The 23,674-nt window shown below is 46.1% G+C and overlaps 1 protein-coding gene across 19 annotated transcripts in view; it reads left to right on the forward strand.

The window, feature by feature from the left end:
* The window catches only part of SEPTIN6 (septin 6), a 65,587-nt gene that overhangs the window by 16,075 nt on the left and 25,838 nt on the right, over positions 1-23,674 (forward strand). For all 19 annotated transcript variants that reach the window (XR_012329277.1, XR_012329275.1, XR_012329276.1 and 16 more), the window contains one exon: positions 5,907-6,102. Coding sequence is in view for 15 of the 19 variants with exons in the window: in XM_073799267.1 (XP_073655368.1) it covers positions 5,907-6,102 (196 nt within the window). In the remaining 4 variants the exon portion in view is untranslated. The remainder of the gene's footprint in view (positions 1-5,906; positions 6,103-23,674) is intronic.

Raw genomic sequence — 23,674 nt, forward strand, 5'->3', positions numbered from 1 at the left:
ACCAGCTTTGGAACCTATGAGATGAAAATATGTGCTTCACGGATTTACATATCGTGGGCCTGAGAGTCCAGATCTAGGCTGTTAATTCTTCAGATGCCAAAAGTCTACCCATGGTTACGATGAGGTGCTATTAGGAGAGGGATACAAAATAAACAGCAGTCATGGTGATCGACATCAAGATCAAATACCATCACGTCCAGTATTAGCACTGCCAGATCTCTCCCATCTTTGGCTGATGGCCAACTTATTTCACATAACATTTGATTACTGAAAAACTTCCACACAAACATATTGGAGTCCCTTGGCATTCCTCCCAGAGCTCCGGGTGACCTGCATTGAAGCTGAGGGGATGAGAAGTGAAGTGACAGGCCCACCCCCATCAGCCTCTCAAACCAAGTGCAAATTGGGTGGGCTAGTAAAGCTTTAGGAGGGAGGCCGCATAGGTCAGGATGGCTCTCTGAGGGCGGCAGCGTAGGGTAGTTGGACATGTGGTCCACAGGCTCCCCTAGGGCCCGGAGGAAGAGGCAGCCAAGCTCAAGGCAAAGTGAGTGGGAGAAATATTTCTTTATTTCTTTATTATTTATTTTTATTTTTGGCTGCGTTGAGTCTCCGTTGCTGCGCGCGGACTTTCTCTAGTTGCCGCGAGTGGGAGCTACTCTTCATCGCGGTGTGCAGGCTTCTCGTTGCGGTGGCGTCTCTTGTTGTGGAGCACGGGCTCTAGGCGTGCAGGCTTCAGTAGTTGCGGCTCGCAGGCTCAGTAGCTGTGGCTCGCAGGCTCAGTAGCTGTGGTGCACGGGCTTAGTTGCTCTGCGGCATGTGGGATCTTCCCGGACCAGGGGTGGAACCCGTGTCCCCTGCATTGGCAGGCGGATTCTTAACCACCGCACCACCAGGGAAGTCCCAAGTGGGAGAAATAGTAAACCCCTACCCACCCAGGCATCGTACATATGCAGCTGCTTCACTGTGCACCTGCGGGCATGGAGTCGCTCAACTGCCCAGGACAGACCCTCCAAGAGGGGAAGGGTAGAAAGGAGACCCTCACACCCAAGGAGTCACCTCCTCTTTCTCTCTCTACTTATGAAGTTTCAGGAAACGGCTGCTCTAATAGCTCCCCTCTTAGCCGTGCAGGTGCACCCCTTGGATGTACCCGCCCAGGCTGGTTAACTGCACTCCCCATCCCTGATCCAGAAAAGCCTGCAACTCATGCATCCCCCGCTCTGGCTGGGCTCAGAAGCCTGTCATTGCTCTGAACCCACAATTTGGGCCAAAGTCACAGGTGGCTTACGGTGGCTCTAAGGCTGCAATCTCAGCCCAGCCGTGGGACTGGGTAGCGTCACCGACGTGGCGAAGGATCCATAGCTTGGCTGCTGAAGGTGGTCGTTTCTCTCGCAGGACCTTCAGCGACCATACTTTCATGCCTACTGCCTGTGCATAACCGTCAGCTTTACTCCCTTAATGACGATTATAAAGCGGTTCTGTTTGGGCATAGAATATGTTTCCCCAAAGGATTTTCTTTTCTTTTCCGATAGGGCATTTTAAGTGTAAAATTATGGTAACACTGGCTTTGGTTATTAACAGAGATCTAGAATATTTTTATCACCGTATTGTTTATTGTGGTGCATAAGTGCGCATGTGCATGCTGGCATGGAGAGGGAGAATTTTTATGAATCAAGAGCGTAATTTATACATAAGGGCACTGATGATGACACCTACGATCATTATTTTTAGAGGGCCAGGCACATGGGTGTGAGCACATTATGGCTCCTCTCCAACAGACGCTATGGTTGACAGTAATTACCGAGCGGGCTGAGGTCCCCCTCCTGTTCTAAACAGTCTACTAGCCCACTCCCAGTCTACTAGCTTAGCTTTGGAAATCACTCGGATCCCAGGATTCTAGATATAGCACAGGAGGCGTTGGAGGAACGACTAGAGTCAGCAGTGCAAACGTTCTGCTGGGAAAGAGCCCCAAAGAGACTCAGCCCTCGGAACGTGCCAGCAACAGAGAATGCCTGACGAGCGCGAAGGGTCATAAGGCTAATATTTACTTTGAAACTGCTCAGGATTCCAGGCTCAACTAGGCTCTGTTGAACTTGGAAAAACAAAACATACAAGAGAAGCAGGATTGAGGCTCAGTGCAGGAGGAGGGGAAGGGCAGCTAGCATTCTCTCAGGGTTAGGGAGCGATGGTTTCTTCTCTCCATCTCTGGGAGAGGCAGCCGTCCACCTGTCTGAGACAGGCTGCCAGCGGTGGTGTGCTGGTCAGCGTCAAACCACCCACTCTCAGGAGAAAAGTTGCTGTGGTTTGTAGCATTTACCAATTTTTGTGCTGTCATTATTCCCACCATAGCTGGTTTTAAGCTGCCAACATGACATCACTGCACATGGGCTTGGGAAGAACTGCAGGAAGCCGGGCGAGCCGGCTCCAGCACACCCCTGTTTGCTAGGTCTCTGCAAGATCAGGAAGAAGTAGAGGGCAAGGTCACAGAGCCAGGCAGGACCTCGTCCCCATCCATAGGCTCCCTTGGCCAACAGGAGTTCCTGGAGAGTTCCCTTTTGGACACCTTCCGGTTGAACTCAGAGACGTTTCTCTTGGTTTATTCCAACATTCGGAGCCGGAAGAGACTAGCTCCTGATCATTGCTGTATCCCCGGCTCCTAAACCTGTGCCTGGCTCCTGTTAAAGGTTCTAAATATTTGTCGAATGACTGAATGAAACAACAAATCACACCTATGGGACACACTAGAACATGCATGGGCTCCAGTGTCAGACTGCCTGCGGTCAAATGCTGGCATTGCCACATACTACTTTTGTGACCCTGGGCCAGTTTCTTCCTCCACATTTTATAGATGAGGAACGTGACGTGCAGAGAGACTGAAGAGCAGGGGCACATTCACACAGCTAGGAAGTGGCTCGGTTAATCCACCTGTAAATTAAGGACAAATAGTAGTATTATCTAATACACAGTCTTACTTTAGGGAATAAATAAGGGAATATATGTAAGGTATTTACAGTGGTGCCCACGTAGTAAGTGCTCCAGGAGCAATAGCTGTTACTATTACTACTCAAACCTGCTCATTTTATGGAAAAAGAGACTGGAGTCCAGAGAAGGGGAAGGGCTAGGCTTAGGTCAACCTGCCTGGGACTCTGCATTTCATCACTTGCAAGGACTTAATTGCACAAGGTACCAGAGGATGCAAATGTTAACAGCAGATGAGGAAAAGGGCTTAAGCTTTTCTTTGTCACAGTGGTTTTGAACTCCCGGTAGAGAGGTCAACATCAGACTAGCCCAGGGAGTATAGCTTGAAAAAGCAGATTTCATATTGCATGTTTTAAATTGAATTCTTTTTTAAAAAGCTGGTGTTTCCGGGATCCTATCTACATTAAGTCAAGTGAGAGGAAATCCTCTGGGCTGGTGGAGATGACTTAAAAAGGGTTAAGAAACCCCGCTGTACACTCTGAGGAGGGAGGAGGAGAGAGAAATTGACCCCTCGGGACTGTTCAGGTTTCCTGCTGGAATCTAATTGCCAAGTCCCTACCTTCCTGCAGGGGTGTGGAATCTGCTGACCTGATCTGAGTTGAGCCGAGAGTGGCTCCCCTCCCCCGCTCAGTACCGGGCCCAGGACAACATCCCAGGCTCAGGCTGGGTCTGTGGCAGCCATCCAGAGAGAGAGAACTCCCACCCCTCCCCGCCCCCAGGCTCCACATTGATGGAAAACTGGAACGGGACAAGCACACTTGATTTTCTGCCCTCTTCTCATGCTGCATTTATCACAATTCCCTAGACACCCGCCGGGTCTTTTCTTCCAGACACTCATCATTGAGCATCTAATTTCCACAGCCCTTTTGCACTGGCAGGCGTCCGGGTGGTCATTTTCTCCGTTGCCCTGCCCTGCCCGGCCCACCCGGCCTGCCTTTCTACAGCTGCGCAAACAGGGCGGGCCCTTGCCTCTGTGGTACTGCTCCTGAGGCCTCTGTGTGAGCCTCTTGCTAGGCGCTCCGGGGAGTACCAGAAGTTGCCCATCCCCTGCTCTCTGGGAAGTCTTAGGATCAGGGAGTCAGGGAGCCAGCTCTGGGTGCTGGGGAGTCAGGGCCCGCCACGATCTAGGAGCTGCGGGGCGTTCAGCAAAGAGCTCACAGAACGGGAGAGAGGGTCTGAAAGTGGGGATGTACATGGACACTGTATTAGGCACGGACAAAGACCGGCGAAAATGTAGCTTAAGCTTCAACGCCCAGAGGGAAGGCGAGTTAGGGAGAGGCAGCCACCCTGTGTTCCCGTTTCAGAGGTGCCGGCCCCTTTCCAGTGGAGCGGCACCCGCACCTTGGGCGGGGAGGGGGGCGATTTCTTCCGTTGCTTAGCCAAGTCTGCCACTTCCCATGGCAGCCAAGTCTGCCACTTCCCACCTCACCAAGTTTTTCTGGGGACCCAAATACTTCCTGTCCCTTTAGGGAGGGAGAAAAGGGCCTCTTCTGGGAGAGTCTTTGCTGCTAGTAGGTATAACAGACCCTGGCTGGAAGCAGGATCTGTGTGAGGAACCATTTCCCTGCATCCTGGCAATCAACCACATTAGTCAGACCTGGCTATGAAATCGGGCTGGGGAGCCGGGTAGCCAGGCTGAGTTGAATGTTCTCCTTGTTTTCTCTCTCTCTCACACTGATCCCTCCACATACAGAAAGCTCTCAGCATAGACACATATTTTTAAAAGCACCTCCTGCATTCATAGCTCATTATTCCGGATAAAAGAGGTTTGCAAGATGCAAAGCTAGACACACCCAGAGGTGGGAGGGGAGATGGACCATTTACGGTTATGGGTTGTGCAGCTCGAACCCTAGCCCTGGACTGCCCTGCAGATATGTGCTGTCGGTCACAAGAGGGGACCTTCCAGGCCAGGATTGGCCCAGGGCAAACCCACTCCCCCCATTCCCAACTGGGAAGGTGTGTCAATTCCCACATCTCAAGGGTTGTGAGCAGGGAAAGGGAGAAGAGGGGTGATGATAGCGCAACAGCAGGGTAGCCCGGGTCTTCAAAGCGCAGCCCTTGGTTCCTGGCAGTGACTTGACATCCTTTGCGTCTCTCAGGAATAACCTCCACAAACCTTCACCAGTCCCCGCAGCCCTTCCCCGACTCGTTGCCCTGGTGCGAAAGCCAGTGGTTTTGAAATTCCAGGGGTTTAATGTATTAGTATCCAGCAGCCTGTTAGTTAAACAAACAACTGACTGGCTTGTTTGAAATTTAAAGGGAAGAATAACTTGTGGCCTGCTAAATTCCCTCTCCATTAGCTAAAAATGGTCTCCCCACTGGGATGCGTCTGCGGGTGCTGTCTGGGCCTGGCTGGGAGAGATGGGGACTGAGAGGAGAGGATACTTATTTGATGAGGGACTGCTGTCCCTTTCTTGTAAACTTGAAAATAGCCCTTAAATTTTTATTATGAAAGCTATACACGTTCCTTGTAGAAAACTTGGAAAATAGAGAAAAGCATAAAGAAAGAAGTGAAAAGCGCACATAACCCCACCACCCAGACATGACCGTTGGTAAGAGTACATTGTACGCCCTTCCAGTGTTTTTCTAGGCGTAACTCTACCTCGCCATCACTGCCTTTAACACCGTTTCTTTTTCTGACTATAAAAACAATGCATACTCAATTTTCAAATAACACAAAAATATGAAGACTAAAAGAAAAATGACCCCAGTTCCACTGTCCTGAGATGACTGCTGCTGATATGTTGGTGCCGTTCCTTATACTCTTTTCCACTTAACTGAGATCAAATAGTCCATGTAGTTCTACGTGCTCCTCACTTAGTGTCTTACCGTGTACATTTTCCCATGTCAGTGAATATGCATCCAAAACATGTGTAATGGCTGCGTGGTCATTGTGTGAATGCATCATAATTCATTCTTTTGTTTTTCAGGAGAGACAGGTTTGGGCAAGTCCACCCTCATGGACACCCTGTTCAACACCAAGTTCGAGGGGGAGCCAGCCACCCACACACAGCCGGGTGTCCAGCTCCAGTCCAATACATATGACCTTCAAGAAAGCAACGTGGGGCTAAAGCTCACAATTGTTAGCACAGTGGGCTTCGGGGACCAGATCAACAAGGAGGACAGGTAAGGGAGGCGGTGGGGTGGGGAGGCTACTGGGAGGCCACGGGGAGGAGCTCACCACTGGGGTCCCGCTGGACCTCTCAGATGACGCAGGCAGGCAGCAGAGAGCTCCCTAGCGCCGCCTCCGCCCAGGGTCCCCGTCTATTTCAGTGTTCTACTCCACACGCTTTGCCAAAAGCAGGCTGTTTTTCTATTCCATTCGACAGACATTTATTGAGCCAGGTACTGCCGTCCTCCAACAGTCTAAACAGGAATGACCTTGTCTCTGCCCTTGAGGCAAAGACTCACGGGAAACCTGGTCTTAAACAAACAAGTTCCTTTGAGTGTGACCTGCTCTGTAAAGGACAGGGTACACAGAGGTAAAGGACAAGCTACAATGAGAACATGAAGGAGAGAACAGTCAGCTCCATGCAGGGAGGTCAGGGAGGCCTGCACAGAGGAGGTGCCCCTGAGCTGGCCTTTGAAGGGTGAACGATTTTGCTGGACAGACAAGGGAAGGTTGGGAACCCCATCCCGGGCAGGGACAGCTGCTTGTACAGAGGCAGAGGGATGTGGAAGACTGTGGCATGTTCTAGGGGACTGAGCTTGCTCTGTTTGGCTAGACCAGGGGTAGAGTTACTGTGAAGCTAGTGAAGCTTGTTTCAGGGCCCTCAGTTGCTCACGCACCTCCAAAGCCCTGGAACTAATTTCTAGTCATTGTGTTGTTTGATCTTTCTTGGAGGGCCCTTCAAATCGTGTAAACCTAGGGCCCCGCAATGCCTGCTGTGCCCCTGGGCCGGTGCTTGGCGTGAGCTGGGGGAAAAGTGAGGGGAGATGAGCCTGAAGAGGTAAGCAGCGACCAGATCATGGAGGGGTTTGTAGAATGTGTGGATAAGGAGCCACTGAAAAGCTTTATGAAGTAGAACGATGTAGTCGAATTGGCCTTTGAAGAGGGGGCTTTGGGATAGTATGGGATGGGCTGGAGAGCAGGAAGACCAATTAGGAGACTGTTGGACCAATTTGATCGAGGCCAGCGATGACACAGGTGCTGAGACAGGGAAGAGGAGACAGATTTGATAACTACTGAGTAGGTAGACTCAACAGGACTTGGGGGTTGGGAGGGCAAAAGAAGAACCTAGAATGAGGCTTGGATTTCTGGCTTTGGAGGGTGGACAGATGGTTGGCAGCATTCAGTAAGAGTTGCCATAAGAACCAGGTTTAAGAAGAATCAGCTCTGTTTAGCAAGTGTTGAGTTTGAGCTGCCTGCGGACCATAGAGGATAGGCAGCTGAATATGCAGGGTTAGAGGTCAGGAGAGGGTCTGCGCTGTAAACAGACTTGGGTTATCAAGGTATAGGTGATATGTTCCAGCCACAGACACACGTAAGATCATCCAAGGATTGGAGCCGAGTGAGATGAACGCTGGGCTAAAGATAAAAACCTGAGGATGTTAAGTCAGCAGATGGAGGAAAAGACATCCTGGAAAGAGACCGAGCTGGAATAAGCAGAGAGGTAGGAGGAGAGACTGTGGGTGGTTGAGAATGGTGTGCCAGTGAGGGCTGGAGTGAGGCTCAGATGAGGACGAGATGAGGGCTGGGTTGAGGGAGGGGGAGGGCGTCAGGCACCGTCTGCATTTAACTAAAAGTCACATGGTTATCACAGGTGCTCTTCACAGAAAAAGTCATTCATCATTTTGAGCAGTGCTCATCCTTTGAGGATTCCCTTGCTTCTCAGATGAACTGTATCCCAAATTCTTCTATTTCTCCCTTAAAATAACAACAGCCATACTCATTTCCTTATAATGAGTAAATATATTTAGCTCCTTAATAATTGAACTGAATTCTGTTTTCCATTTGAAATTCTAGACGAAGGACACCTCTGCTTTGTATAGGCCTGCTTATTGTGCTAATCTTGTTTGGTGGAGAATAAATTAAACCCTGGGGAAAGGGGATATTTGGGTCACAATATGAGTGATTAATCTCAGCTGCAGATGGCTCAGCATCTCGTCCATTAAATTTTTCACAGTTCTCAGTAACATATAGTCGACATATCTAACATTGGAAAACGCCTGCATAATGATGGCTTGGGAGGGCCAAACTGATAGAGCCCCTTAGAGGCTAATCTACTTCTCTTGCCCCTTAGAGGCTAACCTACTTCTCTTATATTTTTAATATCCTTACTGTTTTTCCCGATTATAAATGTGATACGTGCTTATATCAAATAATACAAACTCGCATAAGTAAAAATGAGAAGCCTCCGGGAAATGGACTGGGGAACAGAAGTGGAGTAAGCTCCAGGGATTTGTAATAAAAAGCTGTGTTTTCTCCATTCTGACAGGGCCATGAGGACATAGATAGGTCAGTGCAGCTGCACTGAAAGAGAGCATCAGAAGGCCCTGCTTTACCCAGGGTGCAGGGGCAAACTGAGAAGAGCAGTGACGAAGGCCATATCGTGAAGGGCACCATTTGAAAGCTGCTGAAGCAAAAGGAACTCAAGAGGGAGACAGAGGACAGGCTGGAAAGGGGTGTGCTTAGGAACTCAGGCTTTGGTCTCAGACAGACCTGGGTTCAAATCCCATCCTGCTACTTATTAGCTCAGGGATCTTGGACAAGCGTTTTGTGCTGGTCTCGGCCTATCCATAACCAATGTTGCGGCTGGACCGGCCCTTGTGGTTCTTATTATGATTGCAAGACGCCCTCAGTAATAACCGTCAGGAAACTTGGAGGGGAAAAAAGGGTTTATTACTCACAGCTTCTGGAAAGGACAAGGCACACCCGGGGCTACACAGCGAGGTCGAGGGTAGAGAAAGAGAGAGAGAGCACCTGGGCTTGGGGTTCTGCTTTCATAGGGATCGAGGGTAGGCGGCCTGTGGTTTTGCGGGCTTACTCTTTATTGGTGAATGTAAAACATAAGAGCGGGAATTTAACACGTGGGGAGAGAAAAAAAACAAGTGGCCTAAATGGTCAGTTATAGAAATCCACCAATATCTTTAAAACAAGGACGCCTGGGGTGGGGGGGTGGACGGGGCTGGTTCCTTATCTTTCTGTGGCTGGCAGTGTGTTTATTCGTGATAGCTGTCCTTGAAGTAGGTGCCTTTTTGCAGTGGATGCCTCCGAAATCAAAGCTTCAATCAGACACTTGGGTTACAAAAATGCAAGTTACAACTGTCAGGGCTTACACTACAACTAGGCACTTAAATTCTTTATGCCTCAGTTTCCTGTGAAGTGGGGATGGTGATAATACTGATATCTACCCAGAGGGTCATGGGTGAGGCATACTCCACGTGTATGGCATAGGAAACGCTTAAACAGTGCCTGGCACGGGGTAACTAACGAATAGAAGATACTGTTATGATCGTGACTTTTATTGGTAGAAGAATCAAGGGAGAGTTGTATTATGTAGCATATGTGAGGGAATGATAAATAGTGTCCGGAGAGATAAAAACTGAAAAATATCCATTGGGTTTGGCAACATGAAGGTCATTAATACACTTAGGAATAATAATTCCAGGGAAATCGTGGGTAGAAACTAGATTGCCATGAGTGAATGGGAGGTAAGGAAGTAAAGGCATCAGAATAGCAAAAGGAGGGACTTCCCTGGTGGCACAGTGGTTAAGAATCCACCTGCCAGTGTGGGGGACAGGGATTCGAGCTCTGGTCCGGGAAGATACCGCATGGCGTGGAGCAACTAAGCCTGTGTGCCACAACTACTGGGCCTGCGCTCTAGAGCCGGAGAGCCACAACTACTGAGCCCTCGTGCCACAACGATTGAAGCCTGTGCACCTAGAGCCCGTGCTCCACAACAAGAGAAGCCACCATGATAAGAAGCCCGTGCACCACAACGAATAGTAGCCCCCGCTCGCCACAACTGGAGAAAGCCTGTGCACAGCAACGAAGACCCAATGCAGCCAAAAATAAATAAATAAATTTATTTATTTATTAAAAAAAAAGAATAGCAAACGGAACAGTTGAACAGAAAAATGAGTCCAAGATCAAATTCATGTTTCTATGGGCATTTAGCATTTGTAAGTTAGCAAGGAAAGAATGGACTATTCAAGAAAATGTGGGCTTCCCTGGTGGCGCAGTGGTTGAGAGTCTGCCTTCCGATGCAGGGGTCACGGGTTCGTGCCCCGGTCCGGGAAGATCCCACATGCGGCGGAGCGGCTGTGCCCGTGAGCCATGGCCGCTGAGCCTGCGCGTCCGGAGCCTGTGCTCCGCAACGGGAGAGGCTACAACAGTGAGATGCCCGCGTAACACAAAAAAAACAAAACAAAACAAAAAGAAAATGTGCTGGGAAAATAGGCCATCCGTTAGGAAAACATAAGATGAGACCCTCCCACACAAACACCATTCACAAAAATAGATTCCAGTTGGATTAAAAACAACTTCTAAAAATATGAAGAAAAAATATAAGAGAATATTTTTATAACTTTGGGGGTAGAGAAGGCTTTTTTTAAAACATCTTTATTGGAGTGTAATTGCTTTACAATGGTGTGTTAGTTTCTGCTTTATAACCAAGTGAATCAGTTATACATATACATATGTTCCCATATTTCTTCCCTCTTGCATCTCCCTCCCTCTCACCCTCCCTATCCCACCTCTCTAGGTGGTCACAAAGCACCGAGCTGATCTCCCTGTGCTATGCGGCTGCTTCCCACTAGCTAGCTATTGTTTTTTTGTTTGTTTGTTTGTTTTGCTGTACACGGGCCTCTCACTGTTGTGGCCTCTCACATTGCGGAGCACAGGCTCCGGGCGCACAGGCTCAGCGGCCATGGCTCACGAGCCTAGCCACTCCGTGGCATGTGGGATCTTCCTGGACCTGGGCACGAACCCATGTCCCCTGCATTGGCGGGCGGACTCTCAACCACTGCGCCACCAGGGAAGCCCACTAGCTATCTATTTTACGTTTGGTAGTGTATATATGTCCATGCCACTCTCTCACTTTGTCACAGCTTACCCTTCCCTCTCCCCCTATCCTCAAGTCCATTCTCTAGTAGGTCTGTGTCTTTATTCCCATCTTGCCCCTAGGTTCTTCATGACCTTCTTTCTTTTCTTAGATTCCATATATACGTGTTAGCATACAGTATTTGTTTTTCTCTTTCTGACTTACTTCACTCTGTATGACAGACTCTAGGTCCATCCACCTCACTACAAATAACTCAATTTCGTTTCTTTTTATGGCTGAGTAATATTCCATTGAATATATGTGCCACATCTTTTTTTTTAACATATTTATTGGGGTATAATTGCTTTACAATGGTGTGTTAGTTTCTGCTTTATAACAAAGTGAATCAGTTATACATATGTTCCCATATCTCTTCCCTCTTGCATCTCCCTCCCTCCCACCCTCCCTATTCCACACCTCCACGCGGTCACAAAGCACTGAGCTGATCTCCCTGTGCTATGCGGCTGCTTCCCACTAGCTATCTGTTTTACGTTTGGTAGTGTATATATGTCCATGCCTCTCTCTCGCCCTGTCACAGCTCACCCTTCCCCCTCCCCATATCCTCAAGTCCGTTCTCTAGTAGGTCTATGTCTTTATTCCTGTCTTACCCCTAGGTTCTTCATGACATTTGTTTTTTTTCTTAAATTCCATATATATGTGTTAGCATATGGTATTTGTCTTTCTCTTTCTGACTTACTTCACTCTGTATGACAGACTCTAGGTCTATCTACCTCATTACAAATAGCTGAATTTCGTTTCTTTTTATGGCTGAGTAATATTCCATTGTATATATGTGCCACATCTTCTTTATCCATTCATCTGTTGATGGACACTTAGGTTGCTTCCATGTCCTAGCTATTGTAAATAGAGCTGCAGTGAACATTTTGATACATGACTCTTTTTGAATTATGATTTTCTCAGGGTATATGCCCAGTAGTGGGATTGCTGGGTCATATGGTAGTTCTATTTGTAGTTTTTTAAGGAACCTCCATACTGTTCTCCATAGTGGCTGTATCAATTTACATTCCCACCAACAGTGCAAGAGGGTTCCCTTTTCTCCACACCCTCTCCAGCATTTATTGTTTGTAGATTTCTTGATGATGGCCATTCCGACTGGTGTGAGATGATACCTCACTGTAATTTTGATTTGCATTCCTCTAATGATTAGTGATGTTGAGCATTCTTTCATGTGTTTGTTGGCAATCTGTATATCTTCTTTGGAGGAATGTCTATTTAGGTCTTCTGCCCATTTTTGGATTGGGTTGTTTGTGTTTTTGATATTGAGCTGCATGAGCTGCTTGTAAATTTTGGAGATTAATCCTTTGACAGTTGCTTCATTTGCAAATATTTTCTCCCATTCTGAGGGTTGTCTTTTCGTCTTGTTTATGGTTTCCTTTGCTGTGCAAAAGCTTTTAAGTTTCATTAGGTCCCATTTGTTTATTTTTGTTTTTATTTCCATTTCTCTAGGAGGTGGGTCAAAAAGGATCTTGCTGTGATTTATGTCATAGAGTGTTCTGCCTATGTTTTCCTCTAAGAGTTTGATAGTGTCTGGCCTTACATTTAGGTCTTTAATCCATTTTGAGTTTATTTTTATGTATGGTGTTAGGGAGTGTTCTAATTTCCTACTTTTACATGTAGCTGTCCAGTTTTCCCAGCACCACTTATTGAAGAGGCTGTCTTTTCTCCACTGTATATTCTTGCCTCCTTTATCAAAGATAAGGTGACGGTATGTGCGTGGGTTTATCTCTGGGCTTTCTATCCTGTTCCATTGATCTATCTTTCTGTTTTTGTGCCAGTACCATACTTTCTTGATTACTGTAGCTTTGTAGTATAGTCTGACGTCAGGGAGCTTGATTTCTCCAGCTCCGTTTTTCTTTCTCAAGATTGCTTTGGCTATTCGGTGTCTTTTGCATTTCCATACAAATTGTGAAATTTTTTGTTCTAGTTCTGTGAAAAATGCCAGCGGTAGTTAGATAGGGATTGCATTGAATCTGTAGATTGCTTTGGGTAGTAGAGTCATTCTCGCAGTGTTGATTCTTCCAATCCAAGAACATGGTATATCTCTCCATCTATTAGTATCATCTTCAATTTCTTTCATCAGTGTCTTATAATTTTCTGTATACAAGTCTTTTGTCTCCTTAGGTAGGTTTTTTTTTTTCCTTAGGTAGGTTTATTCCTAGATATTTTATTCTTTTTGTTGCAATGGTAAATGGGAGTGTTTTCTTAATTTCACTTTCAGATTTTTCATCATTAGTGTATAGGAATGCTAGAGATTTCTGTGCATTAATTCTGTATCCTGCTACTTTACCAAATTCATTGATTAGCTCTAGTAGTTTTCTGGTAGCATCTTTAAGATTCTCTGTGTATAGTATCACATCATCTGCAAACAGTGACAGCTTTACCTCTTCTTTTCCGATTTGGATTCCTTTTATTTCTTTTTCTTCTCTGATTGCTGTAAACCTTCCAAAACTGTGTTGAATAATAGTGGTGAGAGTGAGCAACCTTGTCTTGTTCCTGATCTTAGTGGAAATGGTTTCAGTTTTTCACCATTGAGGATGATGTTGGCTGTGGGTTTTTCATATATGGCCTTTATTATAATGAGGAACGTTCCCGCTATACTACTTTCTGCAGGGTTTTTATCATAAATGGGTGTTGAATTTTGTCAAAAGCTTTCTCTGTATCTATTGAGATGATCATATGGTTTTTCTCCTTCAGTTAATATGGTGTATCACATTGATTGATTTGCGTATGTTGAAGAATCCTTGCATTCCTGGGATAAACCCCACTTGATCATGGTGTATGATCCTTTTAATGTGCTGTTGGACTCTGTTTGCTAGTATTTTGTTGAGGATTTTTGCGTCTATGTTCATCAGTGATATTGGCCTGTAGTTTTCTTTCTTTGTGACATCTTTGTCTGGTTTTTGTATCAGGGTGATGGTGGCCTCATAGAATGAGTTTGGGAGTGTTCCTCCCTCTGCTATATTTTGGAAAAATTTGAGAAGGATAGGTGTTAGCTCTTCTGTAAACGTTTGATAGAATTTGCCTGTGAAGCCATCTGGTCCTGGACTTCTGCTTGTTGGAAGATTTTTTTTTATTATTTATTTTTGGCTGCGTTGGGTCTTCATTGCTGCACACGGGCTTTCTCTAGTTGTGGTGAGCGGGGACTACTCTTTGTTGTGGTGTGTGGGGGCTACTCTTCGTTGCAGTACGTGGACCTCAGTAGTTGTGGCTCGCAGGCTCTAAAGAGCAGGCTCAGTAGTTGTGGCACACGGGCTTAGTTGCTCGGCGGCACGTGGGATCTTCCCAGACCAGGGCTCGAACCTGTGTCCCCTGCATTGGCAGGTGAATTCTTAACCACTGTGCCACCAGGGAAGTCCTGTTGGAAGATTTTTAATCACCGTTTCAATTTCAGTGCTTGTGATTGGTCTGTTCATATTTTCTATTTCTGCCTGATTCAGTCTCAGAAGGTTGTGCATTTCTAAGAATTTGTCCATTTCCTCCAGGTTGTCCATTTTATTGGCATAGAGTTGCTTGTAGTAATCTCTCATGATCTTTTGTATTTCTGCAGTGTCAGTTGTTACTTCTCCTTTTTCATTTCTAATTCTATTGATTTGAGTCTTCTCCCTTTTTTTCTTGATGAGTCTGGCTAATGGTTTATCAATTTTTTAAATCTTCTCAAAGAACCAGAATTTAGTGTTATTGATCTTTGCTTTCATTTCTTTTTGATTTATTTCTGTTCTGATTTTTATGATTTCCTTCCTTCTGCTAACTTTGGGGTTATTTTGTTCTTCTTTCTCTAATTGCTTTAGGTGTAAGGTTAGGTGTTTATTTGAGATGTTACTTGTTTCTTAAGGTAGGATTGTATTGCTATAAACTTCCCTCTTAGAACTGCTTTTGCTCCAACACATAGGTTTTGGGCCGTCGTGTTTTCATTGTCATTTGTTTCTAGGTATTTTTTGATTTCCTCTTTGATTTCTTCAGTGATCTCTTGGTTATTAAGTAGTGTATTGTTTAGCCTCCATGTGTTTGTATTTTTTACAGATATTTTCCTGTAACTGATATCTAGTCTTATAGCATTGTGGTTGTAAAAGATACTTGATATGATTTCAATCTTCTTAAATATACCAAGGCTTGATTTGTGACCCAGGATATGATCTATCCTGGAGAATGTTCCATGAGCACTTGACAAGAATGTGTATTCTGTTCTTTTTGGATGGAATATCCTGTAAATATCAATAAAGTCCATCTTGTTTAATGTATCATTTAAAGCTTGTGTTTCCTTATTTATTTTCATTTTGGATGATCTGTCAACTGGTGAAAGTGGGGTGTTAACGTCCCCTACTATGATTGTGTTACTGTCGATTTCCCCTTTTATGGCTGTTAGCCTTTGCCTTATGTATTGAGGTGCTCCTATGTTTGGTACATAAATATTTACAATTGTTATATCTTCTTCTTGGATCGATCCCTTGATCATTATGTAGTATCCTTCTTTGTCTCCTGTAATAGTCTTTATTTTAAAGTCTATTTTGTCTGATATGAGAATTGCTACTCCAGGTTTCTTTTGATTTCCGTTTGCATGGAATATCTTTTTTCCATCCCCTCACTTTCAGTCTGTATGTGTCCTAGGTCTGAAGTGGGTCTCTTGTAGACATCATATATGTGGGTCTTGTTTTTGTACCCATTCAGCCTGTCTGTGTCTTTTGGTTGGAGCATTTAATCCATTTACATTTAAGGTAATTATCGATATGTATGTTCCTATTACCATTTTCTTAATTGTTTTGGGTTCGTTATTGTAGGTCTTTTCCTTCTCTTGTGTTTCGTGCCTAGAGAAGTTCCTTTAGCATTTGTTGTAAAGCTGGTTTGGTGGTGCTGAATTCTCTTCCCTTTTTCTTGTCTGTAAAGGTTTTAATTTCTCCATCAAATCTGAATGAGATCCTTGCTGGGTAGAGTAATCTTGGTTGCAGGTTTTTCTCCTTCATCACTTTAAATATGTCCTGCCACTCCCTTCTGGCTTGCAGAGTTTCTGCTGAAAGATCAGCTGTTAACCTTATGGGGATTCCCTTGTGTGTTATTTTTCCTTTGCTGCTTTCAGTAATTTTTCTTTTTCTTTAATTTTTTATAGTTTGATTAATATGTGTCTTGGTGTGTTTCTCCTTGGATTTATCCTGTATGGGACCCTCTGTGCTTCCTGGACTTGGTTAACTATTTCCTTTCCCATATTTGGGATGTTTTCAAGTATAATCTCTTCAAATATTTTCTCAGTCCCTTTCTTTTTCTCTTCTTCTTCTGGGACCCCTATAATTCAAATGTTGGTGAGTTTAGTGTTGTCCCAGAGGTCCCTGAGACTGTCCTCAGTTCTTTTCATTCTTTTTTCTTTATTCTGCTCTGCAGTAGTTATTTCCACTATTTTATCTTCCAGGTCACTTATCCGTTCTTCTGCCTTAGTTATTCTGCTATTGATCCCTTAGAGAAGGCTTTTCTAATCATGACACAAGATCCAAAAGTCATAGAAGACTGACAGATTTAAATTTGTTAAAATTAAAAGCAAAACAGAAACAAAAACCTTTTTCTTGTGGGTGAAAAGTGTCGCCTGCTTTTTCAGTAAACAAAGGATATTGAGGCCATCAAGCCAGCAGCCACTGAGGCCACCTGCAACAGTGCACCCTGCGGGGACTCAGAATGGATGGAGAAAAGCAGGATACTGGCCCTAGATAGTTAAGATGCCTGTCAAAGGCATGATTTCAGTGAGCCCAGCCAGACTCTTGTCTCTTCCCATACATAGAAAAGTGCTACATTCATTAACGTGAGATGTCTGGTTTTCTTTAATTAACAGTAATCTTTTGATGTTCTGACTACCTGGTTTTTGTTGCAAAAACCCCTGTATATCCTGGCTCCTCCTTTACCTCTTTGGAGCAGTCCCTCAGAACTCTCTGAGAAGCTGTCTTCTGGGCTTAAGGCCTCAGTTTTGTCCACCAAATAAAACATAATTCTCTACTTTTAGGTTGTGCATTTTTTCAGTCAATAGTCTATTGAAACATACTATAAACAAAAGTAAAAACAAACTACAGATGGGGAGAAAATATTTGCAACCTGTATAGCAAAGGACTTTTCTAAAATGTAAAAAGAGCTTCTACAATTCAATGAGAAATAAACAAGTAATTGACAGAAGGGGAAATGTAAATGGCCCATCAACATATGAAATGATTGTCATTCAACTTCATCAGTGAGTAGGGAAATGCAAAATGAAACAATGAAGTATTTTTTTCATCTATCAGATTTGCAAAAATAAAACATAAAAATATAATATCCATTAATACCAGGTAATTTTATTCATGTTGCTGGGAGTATAAATTGACACAGATTTTGTAAAGGTCAAATTTGATGGTATCTGTTAAAATTTTAAATGTGAATATCTTATGATCCAGCAGGTCCACCTTTAGGAATATAGCCTAGAGAAACAACTGTACATGTTCATAAAAAGCATAGAAAAACGATGTTCACTGCAGCATTGGTTATGGAACGAAAAAAAATTTTTAAACAGTCTAGATTTCCACCAATAGGGCAACTAAATGATCTATAGTACAACCATACCATGGAACCGTATTTGGCAGTGTAAAAGAATGAGTTAGATCTATATATACTTACATAAACATGTTGTTAAGTGAAAAAAAGAAGTTGAAGAATGATACACAGATCATGACGCCATTTGTATAAATCTGCCCCTTCCCAGTAAAACAAACATTTCTCTCTCTGTTTATAGAAGCAGAGAAAAAAGTCTGCAAGAATAATCAACAAACTAAAAATGGTAACTACTATTAGTAGTTACCTCTGAGGAGGGTAGATTAAGTACATGTATTCTTTGCATAATTAAAAATAAATTTTGGGGACTTCCCTGGTGGCGCAATGGTTAAGAATCTGCCTGCCAATGTAAGGGACACGGGTTCGAGCCCTGGTCTGGGAAGATCACATATGCCGTGGAGCGACTAAGCCCGTGTGCCACAGCTACTAAGCCTGCGCTCTAGAGCCCACATGCCACAACTACTGAAGTCCGCGTGCCTAGAGCCTGTGCTCCGCAACAAGAGAAGCCACCACAATGAGGAGCCCGCTCACCGCAACGAAGAGTAGACCCTGCTCGCTGCAACTAGAGAAAGCCTGTGTGCGGCAATGAAGACCCAATGCAGACCCAATTAATTAATTTAAAAACTAAAAAGAGTTGAAAAAATTTAAAAAGAAGCAGATAAAGTGGATATACATTGCTCCTTTAAAAAGCTTTTCTGAGCTGGGAAAAAGATAAAGCAGTGTATGGAGGGAAGCAAGAAGGTCACAGGTGAGTTTTATGAGGATGGGAGAGATGACAAGGGCTTGAACAGGAGCAGAAGCTTCCAGGATGGAGAGGAGGGGGCAGATGTGAGAGATAGAAAATAGTAACCAATTGATGCGGGAGATCTAGTTCAGTTTATAAAATACTAAATGCCTACTGTGTGCCAGGTACAGTGTGAGGTGCCAGGGCTACTGAGAAATAAGACACAGTCTCTAGTTAAGGAGCTTGTAGTTGAGTAGAGGGGGCAAATATGTATACAAACTCTACATAATGTGGAAAGTACAGTAACAGAGGTATGTGGAGGGGGCCTGTGCGCACAGGAAGAGCAGCAGTCAAGCCTGGTGGCGGGAGTATAGGGTGCAGGTTGGTGAAAGGGGAGAGGAGGTGATCAGGAATGACTGGGCTAAGTCTTGAAATCTTGCAGGATGAGTACAAGCTAGTGAACTGGCTTAGAGTGGGTATTCAGTACACATTTGTTGAATGAATGAATGATATATACATTGATGGGAAAAAGAAAATAAACACCTCTAACTTTTCATCATTTAAAACCCAAAGTATCCAACCCACAGACATAGAAAACAAACTTATGGTTACCAAAGGGGGAAGCGGGGGAGGGCTAAATTAGGAGGTTGGGATTAACAGATACACACTACTATAGACAAAATAAACAACAAGGACCTACTGTATAGCACAGGGAACTATGTTCAATATCTTGTAATAACCTATTATGGAAAAGAATCTGAAAAAGAAGATATACAGTATAACTGAATCACTTTGCTGTACACCTGAAATTAACACAACATTGTAGATCAACTATACTTCAAACAACAACAACAAAAAAAACCCCAAAGTATCCATTGAAGGTTTCAACTAGGATGCTGGTGAGGGTGGAAAACAGTCTACAGTGCGTTGAGGAATGAACGAGAAGTAAAAATAAATAAATGAGTAGATTATTCTTTCATCTACTCCATCCATGCATTAAATATTTATTGGGCACCTGTTACATGCCAGACCCTGTGGTAGGTGCAGAAAAGAAACTTGACTGCTAAGGGGAGAAAAGACACAGGGCAGTAGTTGGGGAGAAATGTGTGGTTGAGGAGGACTGGGCTGTGGAAAGATCTTTCTTTTTGGTCGTTGTTGTTGTTGTTGTTTTGCGGTACGCGGGCCTCTCACTGTTGTGGCCTCTCCCGTTGCGGAGCACAGGCTCCAGACACGCAGGCTCAGCGACCATGGCTCACAGGCCCAGCCACTCCGCGGCATGTGGGATCTTCCCGGACCGGGGCACGAACCCGTGTCCCCTGCATCGGCAGGCGGACTCTCAACCACTGTGCCACCAGGGAAGCCCAGATCTTTTTTTTTTTTTTGAGATGAGGGGAGACTTAAGCCTGTTTATAGGTTGCGGGGAGGGAGTAGTCAGTAGTAGGTGAGGAGCTGATAGATGAAGCCAGGTTCTCAAAGAGCCTGAAAGAAATAAGATCAAGTACACAAGGGATGGTGGACCTTGAACAGGATGAGGGACCCTTCATCCTCAGAGACCAGAGGGGAACAGGGAAGGGGAGGGAGTGAGGTGGGTTGGGGCAGTGTGAGCCTGGTGACCTTGATTTTGTTGATAAAGTAGAAGATAATACCCTCTTGTGAGAGGGAAGGGGTCGTGAATAAGTTCTGAAGCTTGAGGAAAGTGTTGAAAGTTTGGCATGGTCAATGAAAGCAGTAGGAATGGAGCCAATCAAGGCCGGGCAAAAGGATTGTCGTGCTGTTTTAAAGGCCTATAATGAGGTTGGAGGCCAGGAATTTGGGTACCAAGACCCAAAGGTTTTTGTTTGTTTGTTTGTTTAATATTTATTTATTTATTTATTTTGGCAGCGTTGGGTTTCAGTTGTGGCATGCACGTGGGATCTAGTTCCCTGACCAGGGATCGAACCCGGGCCCCCTGCATTGGGAGCGCAGAGCCTTACCCACTGGACCACCGGGGAAGTCCCCAGGACCCAAAGTTTTGTGATTGCTTCGAGTCAACTTCAGCAGCAGTGGTGTAGGAGCAGAAAGCAGATCCTGAAATTTATTCCGCCCAGCAGGTTTGCTAGGCAGGGAGGGTAGAAAGCAGGGGTGTGGTGGGAGATGAGCTGATAAAAGAGCGTTTTGGACAATCAGTTATGGGGGTCAGCCTGGGCCGAGAAGGAGATGAGGCCAGGAGGGGGTTGGTATCCTGTGAGATAACGGAGAGGTCAAGGTACCAGAGGATTCTATGAGGTGAAAGATCAGGTTTAGGCAGACTGAAAGCATAGGAGAGCTGGGAAGTTGTGCAGTGGTGGTCAGATAGTGGGGCGTTAGAAGCTGTCTTGGGTGAAGCTGGCCTGGCAAATGCTTTGATGTGTAGGTGGCTGAAGTAGAGGGAGCTGGAGGTTGGTGAAGTTGAGGCGATCAAGGAATAAAGAGGCTGAAGGTTGATGGCCTGTCCTCAAGCACATTGCAGTCACCAGAACAGGGAGAAGGACGGGGTCAGGCACCACCAGAAGAGGATGGAACAGGCCTCAAAACGGAGACAGTTTTTTACACTGAGGTAGAGGAGTAACGCCCTAGAAGTGGCGCTGAGGGGCTACCTGAATGCCCACACACTGAGCCCAATGTACACAGGTTGTGGGAGAATAAGAAGCCTACACAGGGGGCTTCCCTGGTGGCGCAGTGGTTAAGAATCCGCCTGCCAATGCAAGGGATACGGGTTCGATCCCTGGTCCGGGAAGGTCCCACATGCTGCGGAGCAACTAAGCCCGTGCACCACAACTACTGAGCCTGTGCTCTAGAGCCTGTGAGCCACAACTACTGAGCCTGCACGCCACAACTACTGAAGCCCGCGCGCCTAGACCCCGTGCTCCACAACAAGAGAAACCACTGCAATGAGAAGCCCGCGCACTGCAGCGAAGAGTAGCCCCCGTTCGCCACAACTAGAGAAAGCCCGCACGCAGCAACGAAGACCCAGCACAGCCAAAAAAAAAGAAGCCTGCATAGGAGGGGGCTGCCAGGCAATGGGGTCCTCAGGGTTGCGGGATCCTCAGGGTTGCAGGGTCCTCAGGGGAGAATTGGGTTACCAGTAGTGTGAAGAGGTAAGGCAAGTTCTGTGAAGAGAAAGATGATATAGGCCAGCACTTCTCAAACTTTAAAGTTGCATACAAGCCACTGAGGCTCTTACTAAGATGTAGATTCTGATCCTGTAGGTCTGGGTTGGGGACTGGAGAGTCTTGATTTCTAACAAGCTTTCAGGTGACCACAGTGCTGCCTATTCAGGGACCACACTCTGAGTGGCAAAGAGGTAGGCAGTTTTGTTTACCATGGTTCAGGGGTTTCAGAGCGCACAGTGGACACATTTTTGAGGGGTGATGAGTCCATGAGGAGAGAGTGGAATAGCAGTGAGCATAGAGGGAAGAGGTGGCTGGGAGGGTGGAGTAGATTAGGTGGTGTCACTCTGGGCACTGTTCCGGTAGACCTGACCTTATGGTATCTTGGCTTTGATGGCTGAGATGGTGCTGTTCAAGTATAATGTCTGTGACCAGGCCTTCTGGGTTTCTAGCAGGGGAGCTTCTGACAGCTGCGTTTGCACTGAGGACTGGCACGTGGGAGAAGGAGACTGGGATGACTTCCGGGTGTCTAGGAAGCAGATAGGAGACAGTGATAACTGAGGCCATGGGAGTGACCAGGACCACGCAGGGCTAACGGGCATGTGATGTGTAGAATGACAACAAAAGATGGTCCAGGGGCTTCCCTGGTGGCGCAGTGGTTGGGAGTCCGCCTGCCGATGCAGGGGACGCGCGCGGGTTTGTGCCCCGGTCCGGGAAGATCCCACATGCGGCGGAGCGGCTGGGCCCATGAGCCATGGCCGCCGAGCCTGCGCGTCCGGAGCCTGTGCTCCGCAACGGGAGAGGCCACAACAGTGAGAGGCCCGCGTACCGCAAAAAAGAAAAAAAAAATGAAGTAAAAAAGTTATGTAATGGAGGGAAAAAATGTAGCAGTGCCATAATTAGATCACTCAAGTAAGCCTGTCACCTGAAAATTAATTGGATAAACCTAAGGGATGTATCCCCCCGCCCCCACTCCTGATTCTTCAGGAACCTTCTAAGGATCTCTGCAACCAACAGATTCTTTGATGCTCTTACCCTTCAGAACAATTGTTTGACTCATGGGGTCAAAGGAAAAAGAAAGGACTATATTTTTAGATTTTTCTCTGAGGCTCCAGAGGTACCCAGCATCTGGCGCTCTCTGTATGTAGCTCTCAGAATCTAGAATTCTGTGATTCTTTTTAAAAAGGCTCTTTTGCCTTCTCTACTAGGGGGATCTTTCAAAAAGGCTCACGGTGGGAGCTACTGCTCCTCCTTCAATCGTGTTCCCTTCCCACAGTGGTCTCTGCAGACTCCCTGTCCCGGGCCGGATGCTAAACCTCTTCCAGCCTGAAGGGAGAAGCCCTGGAGGGAGGGGCAGCTGACAGACAGGGAGATGAGAACAGAGGCAGGGCGGAGGCTAAGATGACCTAGCTAGAGCAGGAAGAGGCTGCAGGGGTGGCAGGAATGGCCTGGGAGAGAACAGAGAAGCTTCCCAGGACAGATAGGAGACTCCCAGCAAGACTTGGAGCCACACGGGAGCGCCGTGCCTGGAGACTCAGTGAGCTGGGGGGTGGGGCGTGTGGGGGGTGTGTGTGTGTGTGTGTGTGCGCGCGCGCGTGCACATGTGTTAAGGTTGTGCAGGCGGGACTATCTTTACCAAATTTTGTCCGAATACGTAGATTTTAAAGTCATGACCTTAGAGGAAATGAGAACTGGAAAAATATCTGGACCTTAGGGGAGCCAAGTGGGGAGCGCCTCGAACCCAGGAAGATTGAGCAGAACCCACTGTGTTCTGGAAGATTCCCCAGCAATGGGTCAAGGAGAGGTCCTGACCACCACTGGGTACCAGCTTGAGTATTAGGCACTGCGGGGGAGACGCAGGAAGTGGAGACATGAGCCCAGCCTGGTGTGCAGTCAGCCCATCCACAGATACTGCCAGTGGGCTCCACACTGCATCGGGGCCCCATGGGGGCAGAGGAGGGCCCTTCACTGTCCCTGCCCTTCACAAGGACACAGTCTATTTGAGGGAACACTAATCCTTGTGAAGCAACAGTAAGCGATCCAATAGCATAATTCTTTTTCACACTCCTGGGTCACAGAAGGGATTTCTGGCATAACTGGGGAATTGTGGAGGAGATGGGCATTCATCCGAGCCCTGAGGCCTGGGAGGGCAGGATTGGGATGAGAAGAGAGAAATGCGTATTCTAGAGAGAAAGCGCGCTGACGGGCATATGGTTGGCTCA

The sequence above is a fragment of the Tursiops truncatus genome, chromosome X (assembly GCF_011762595.2).
Source record: "Tursiops truncatus isolate mTurTru1 chromosome X, mTurTru1.mat.Y, whole genome shotgun sequence".
Classification (NCBI taxonomy): Eukaryota; Metazoa; Chordata; class Mammalia; order Artiodactyla; family Delphinidae; genus Tursiops; species Tursiops truncatus.